This window comes from Echinops telfairi, unplaced genomic scaffold (assembly GCF_000313985.2).
Source record: "Echinops telfairi isolate 266 unplaced genomic scaffold, ASM31398v2 ScPeMD7_7469;HRSCAF=8507_0, whole genome shotgun sequence".
Classification (NCBI taxonomy): Eukaryota; Metazoa; Chordata; class Mammalia; order Afrosoricida; family Tenrecidae; genus Echinops; species Echinops telfairi.
The window spans coordinates 77,356,131-77,362,752 of record NW_022111372.1 but is presented as its reverse complement, the minus strand read 5'-3'; the positions used below and the strand labels follow the sequence as shown (position 1 = coordinate 77,362,752).

The window sequence follows — 6,622 nt, the reverse complement described above, 5'->3', positions numbered from 1 at the left end:
AAAAAAACCCAAACAAACCAAAAAACCAAGTCACACACCCTCCTCTCGTTCCCTTCCTCTCTCTTCTAAGGGTCCTTCTCTTTCGGACCTTTTGACCTCAATATGCTAGTGCTCCCCCCGAAAGGAGCCCTTTTTCCCTCACATGTCTCTTTAGCCCACAGCTTCTTCACCTCTCATTTATGTGCAAAGGGATTCTAAGTTTCTACTTTCAGTCTAGCTTCCTCCTCGGAACATCTGGACCCATACATTCAACTGAAAGAAAGCTTGATGAAAACAGGAATTGTGTCGTTTGCTCACAGTTGAATGTCAACATTCAGGTGACATTTAAGACGAAGGCATAAAATACACTAAGAATTCACTTAAGAATCAAATGTCACTTTTATGGTAGCCCCTAGTGATGCTGTTGGTTAAGTGTTAGATTGCTAACCTCATGGTTGGTGGTTCACATCCACTAACCAGAAAACTGAGGCTCTCTGCTCTCGTGAAGATTTACAGCTTTGAGAACCCCTCCATGAGTTGGGACCGACTTGATTGCAAGTGGGTTTCTGTGCTAGCCATACAAGAATAAGGAGCAACAAGTTCCTTAAAGGGTAAGGCTCTGTATTTATGGTTTGACCTCAAAAGGCACTCTGCCACACTGGTATGTTAACAGCCAACAGAAATGTGACTGCAAGCGGACAATACAGGAGAAAGGATAAAAGGGAGTTCTTGGTGTTATTATTGCAATCCTTATGTCAATCTGAAATAATTCCAAGCTTAAAAAAAACCCCCAAAACACGACAGTTCTGCAGCTGCATTTGGACATCAGATTATCAAAACCAAACCAATCAAAAAACTTATTTTTATGAAAGTGACAGTCTAGAGCAGTAGTTCTCAACCTTTTTAATGTGATGACCCTCCAACCATAAAATTATTTTCGCTGCTACTTCATCACTGTAATTTTGCTAGTGTTATGAATGGGGCGACCCCTGTGAAAGGGTCATTCAACCACCAAAGGGGTCATGACCCACAGGTTGAGAACCGCTGCTCTAGAGGAAGTAGTTGGTCTGGAACAAATGCCCGACACCCAAGATCTCAAAGCTTTACTCTGCACCACAATTGAGACCAACCTTTCTGGTGGTGGTGGTTTGGCTTTACCCAAGGATATACTCCTGAGATGTGTGTTCTATCTGACAAAACCTTTTAGGGACATCTAAGAAATCTGACCGAAGACAGTGGGAACCTCCAATAACGGCCTCTATTACACACGATGTGGAAGCCGGCAGAGAACAGGGGCCAACTTGTGACCATAAGACTCACTTTGGTTGAATTGGTGTCCTTGATGAGTTTGTTGATGTCAAAGGCCTCTCCACTAAGCTTCCAGGGGTTATGCTGTAAAACAATCCCCTCTCCTCCGCAGCTGTATAGCGTGAGGGAAGGTCTGTCTCCTTCTCCTGTGACAGGAAAAGAACGTTACCAGCTTGTGCTTCATCAGCCCAATCATTGGTTGCTCTAGTGTGAGCAAGCAGCACTCTCGACGGATTTCAGGGGACTACACGTGGGTTACCCGAATCAGGTTCACTGTTCTGTGTATCTGAACATATTTGTTTTAAACATCCTTCTGGTATTCAGGATAGTAAGTGCACCAAACCCAGATCAGAAAATACAGGTGTACGTTTCTCAGTCAAAGCTGTTACCCTGACGTTTTCTTCGTTGGACATTTCAATATATGGAGCTAAAGAACTACCTTTACTAATCATAAGGAGATGCCCTCAAAGCACCAATTTCCTGAGCATCACATCCATTTCACGAGCATTAGCAATGCAAACAGTGGCTCTGGGGGACTTCTGTAAGGGCCCGTTTTAGGGTCGTGGTTCTATCAACAGGGCTAGGAGCGTGCCTAGCACAAAGGAAGTTGCCCACGTACTTCTGTTGGGTGAATAAACCACTGTTGGATTTCTGCTGCTCCACACTCTTTATCCTCTCTGCAATGCGAGTACTAAGGAAACTTCTTGATGCTCCCTGACAGATGGCTCCAAAAAGGGTGTCAAGAGACTTTGCAAAAAACATTCATTTTAATTACGTAAGACCTACCGCTTTAGGGCTAAGGAAAAGTAAAACAAAGTTGAGGGGCTAGCAGAATATGATAGAGAGATCATTTCAGAAATCCTAAGTCTGGGTGATATGGTCTGGTAAAATCAAAGGTACAGTTTATAATGAGTAACACCAGACTAGCTATTAGGACCCACTGGAATACTGCTTACGAGTTGGGCTGCTAACTGCAAGGTCAGTAGTTTGAAACCACCAGTTGACTCTGTGGGAGAACGGCAGGGCTTTCTACTTCTGCAATGAGTTGCAGTCTCCGACACCCACAGGGGCAATCCTACCCGGTCTTATAGGGTCACTACGAGTTGGCACTGACTCAGTGACAGTGAGTTTGGTTTAAAAAATTTTTAATAACAACTAACTGCACAGGGGCAACATAGAACTCAGATAGAAGTGGGAACCATTCGCTTGGGAGTAGATGGTTTCTCCTAACCCCAGCTTACCACCTGCCCCCTCACGGAGCCCCAGGGACACAGCAGCATAATCAGGGAATTACACTAGAGCATCCCTATCAACCTGCCACTCCACTCTTCAGTCTAGGGCTAAACCGACAGGGAATCCCTTGCATTGACTACAGAATGGTTCAGACACTTACCGAGGGACACAGGCGGTAGTGGGGGTCCCCAGGCCAGAGTGTACACAGTCTTCTTATGATACGTGCTAGAAATCTGTGGTGGTCTGGCGGGGGTGGGAAACAAAGAGTTAAACGAAAAGGCAGACTGGAAAAAGGCACTTTTCTAAAAAGGTCTCTATTAAAAACTTAGTTGTAGTTACGAAAGAAAAACATTTTACGAGTATCATTTTCTAAATAGTTGAAACAAATGTGTAAATAACATACCATAAAATAACGTCTATGTTTAAAACGCTAAGTCCCAAAGACACTTTACCCAGAAACCAATGCTACTCTACCCCTCTGGTCCATTTTGGATCATTTCCCTACACCTTACCTCAGTTACCCACTTCAATAAAACATCAAATATTTTCATATTACTGGTTATACAGGTGCATTAAAAGCTTTCCTTATTGAGAAACATTGGCTGCTTCTTCCACTGGTCAACACAGAAAATGCAAACTGTCTGGCCCTAAAGTAAGCTTACAGCTAAGTACATATTACCACCACCAGCTCTATCTCCCTAGGCTGCAAGCAAAAGCCTAGCAGTCAGTCAGACTTAGGCATGCCATTGACATCCCAATTCTTGAATGAGGACAAAATTTTGGGGCAGACCAATTTTAAAGCTTTTTGTTTCCTTTTAAAAGAAACCTTTTTCTAAGGTGGTTGGGGTCAGAAACATGGGTAAAGGGAGACAGCAGATGGTGTGAAATATGAAAATAAAAATAACAAATTATTAAGGGTTCACGAGGGTGGGAGGGTGAGGGAGGGAAAAAAAGAGGAGATGATACCAAGGGCTCAAGTAGAAAAAAAATGTTTTTGAAATGCTGATGGCAATCTATGTACAAATGTGCTTGATACAATTGATGTATGGATTGTTATAAGAGCTGTAAGGGCCCCTAATAAAAGGATTTAAAAAAAAAAAAAGGTGGTTGTGGTGATAAACGACATGTGATGTACCACTAAAGAATGTTTTTGGGAGGAAAGGACATCATTGTCAGTTTTAATGCAAATTATATTATTTGTTTGGTTTTAGGATTCTAGAATTCCAGAATCTATGAATGAATTAGCTGCTGACTAATTTACTTCCCATGTTTGCCAGTAAATTTTGTAGTTATCAATCAGGACAAGGAATCAAACTTTCTTAGGCTATGAGAAGCAGAATGAACAATTTTAGTTGAATGCCTAAGATCACAACTCTAGCAATATCCTGTGCGTCCATACGCCTTTCCTCCTGTTCATTTGAATAGTCAAGTTATGACAGGAAGATATTAATTTATCAAACAGCAATTCTTGATTATACAGAGCTATTTAAGTTCAGTTGTCTTTATTTTCCTAAATAACACTTTGAAATAGTGTAACTCTTTTTGTTTCAGAATTCAAGAGGGAAAAAATAAGTTACTTCTATATAGGTTCTGCAAAAATAAAGAACTACATATTTTTTAAAAAGGTCAATTCTGCAGTATAATAAATTATTTTCCTTTAGAAGTGAATAGTTTAGGGTTAGGGTAAAGAAAAAAAGAAAAATAAAACAAAAAAACCAATAGAATAGTGCATGGTCTACAATAAGGGTAGACAATCCTTTCCTAAAGAGAATAAATATTCCAAGTTTTGTGAGACTGCCTGTTACTCAACTCTGATTATCATAAAAACAGTCACAGATAAGACACACAATAATATGTGTGTCTCTGTTCCATTAACACCTGACAGGGATAATATTTCACCACCTCCCATTATGGATTAGCATTGTACCAAACTTTCTATGACAATAAAAAAATATTCAATTAATCACCTAAGAGCCCTGGTGACATAGTAGTCAAAGCCCCTGGCTGATAACTACTGGGGGGTGGTTCAGACTCACTAGCCACTCAGTGAATGTATGTATAACCTTGGAAACCTATAGGGCAGTGTGACTCCGAAAGGGTCTGACTTATGATGCTATATGACAGACAGCTCCACTGGGTTTCCAAGGCTCTAAACCTTTATGGAGTAAGCTACCACATCTTTGTCCCACAGAGTGGCTGCTGGGTTCAAATTACCCCCCTTCCACTTAGCAGGTGAGCAGTGTCACTATCTCACCGAAAAGAGGGGCAGCAAAAACACTTGGATAAAACAAACACTGCAAAACTGTTGAAGTTAGACTGGGGAAGTTGCATAAGTCCGTCCAGTGTCCAGCATGTCTAAAAGTTTACATACTTGTGTGTATGGGGAAAACAAAAGGAACTTATTCAGTAGTGCAGCTGGGCTAAGTCACATTCAACTGAAATTTATGTTTTTAAGAAACAAAATGTGCAATTTGACCCTGGAATTGCTGTTTCCTTTAAACGTTCCCCAGGCCTTGTGTCCTGTAACCAAACCGCACCCAGCACCAGAGTGCTGAGCCTGGGATCACTCCTCAGCTCTTACTTGCTGGAATAGGTGTCATACAAGCCCACTTTGCCATCGTCAGTTCCAAAGGCGAGGCAACCTTCCTTGGTTGGGTGCCAGCACAGCTACCAAAAGACAAAACAAAAGAGCTCTCAGAGAAGAGTAGAGAGGAAGCGCACACAGCATACTGTTAGGAAATCCCAAGGAACTCTCTTGATCTTGCCTTCTAATTCCAGAAGTAGCAAATCCTCATTATTTAAGAGACAAAGCAACATTAGGAACAAAGTGAAAATTGTCTACTTAGATAATCTCACCGTGCCCCACCGCCCCCAAACCCACTGCTAATTTTGTACCTCTCCTTCCTTACATTTTTTTCTGAATAAACAGTGTATACAAACTTAAAAAATAAAAATGAGTTCAAACAATGTCCATGATCAACTATTGAGTCAAGGAATATAATGCTCCAGAAGAATTTTAAATGATTGTTCTATCTGTGATAAGGAAACTTTAGAAATTATTGCAAATTGACAGTGGTGTTATGGATCGTAGACATGACGAATGGAGTGGAAGGTAGGGAGGAAACCCTTTTGGTTTTTTAATAAAGTGCCAAACTTCTGCACTGCTCCGCTTTATTAAAAAACCACAAATATGCACTCTTTTTGTAATAAATAGCCACAAGAGAAATTTTCATTTTGAAGGAAAGAAAAATCAGATACAATTTTTAAAACAGCATTACCTGTTTTAAAATTAGCATTTTTCATGAATCAAGAAAACTGTTATCCATATCAAGAAAGAGCACTACTATCACTTTTAATAGTTCAATGTCATTCCCACATGAGATCACATCAGTTTAATGAATTTAATGTCTCTTTTAGGAATGCACATTCAGGTCCTTTCCAGTTCCCTTACTACCAGAACACACGGTGACTGAACAAAGCCGCAATGCTTTTAAACTTGGCATTCTGGAACAGTGGGTTAAGTGAGGCTACTTTTGTTTTCCTATTATTGCACTTAAAATTCTTTGAAACAAGCTTAGATTCCCAGTAGAGTTTATGTTGTGAGCAGATATTCCCTGAGAGAATGATTTGTTCCAACACTTGATAGCATGCTTACCGCTGTAACCTTGGACTTGACACCTTGCCAGAAACTTTTCACATCATAGTTGTTCTTTAAGGAGAGTGTATTCCATACTCGGATCATGCCGTCCCCAACGCCGATGGCTAAACAGCCGGTGTCCACAGGAGAGAAAGCCAGACTATAGGCAAACCCACCAAGGGAAGGCAGCGTCCAGCAGCACTCTAGGGTCGACATGTCCCAACATTTGATCTGAAAAGATAAAGAGGCCTACATATAAAAAAGAACAAAGACAGGAAAAAGAACAAACATTTCAAAGGGGATGAGCTCAAAGAATGGTTAAGAACAATGCAATCTAACTCTTCCAGCAGGCATCTGGAAAAAAAAAAAAGAAAAATCTAAACAAAAAAATTGTGCTGCTCCAGGGTGCGATGTAACAATGATGAGAAATACAACCTTCCTCTAGTTCCTAAAGGTTTCCTCCCC

General features: G+C 40.8%; 1 protein-coding gene across 1 annotated transcript in view; it reads right to left on the bottom strand.

Moving 5' to 3' along the window:
• GEMIN5 (gem nuclear organelle associated protein 5) overlaps positions 1-6,622 on the bottom strand; it is a 27,445-nt gene that overhangs the window by 19,324 nt on the left and 1,499 nt on the right. Inside the window, exons 2-5 of the mRNA XM_045284564.1 lie at positions 6,176-6,388; positions 5,102-5,187; positions 2,681-2,763; positions 1,300-1,433 (exon numbers count right to left, since the gene is read on the bottom strand). Coding sequence (XP_045140499.1) covers positions 1,300-1,433; positions 2,681-2,763; positions 5,102-5,187; positions 6,176-6,388 — 516 coding nt within the window. The remainder of the gene's footprint in view (positions 1-1,299; positions 1,434-2,680; positions 2,764-5,101; positions 5,188-6,175; positions 6,389-6,622) is intronic.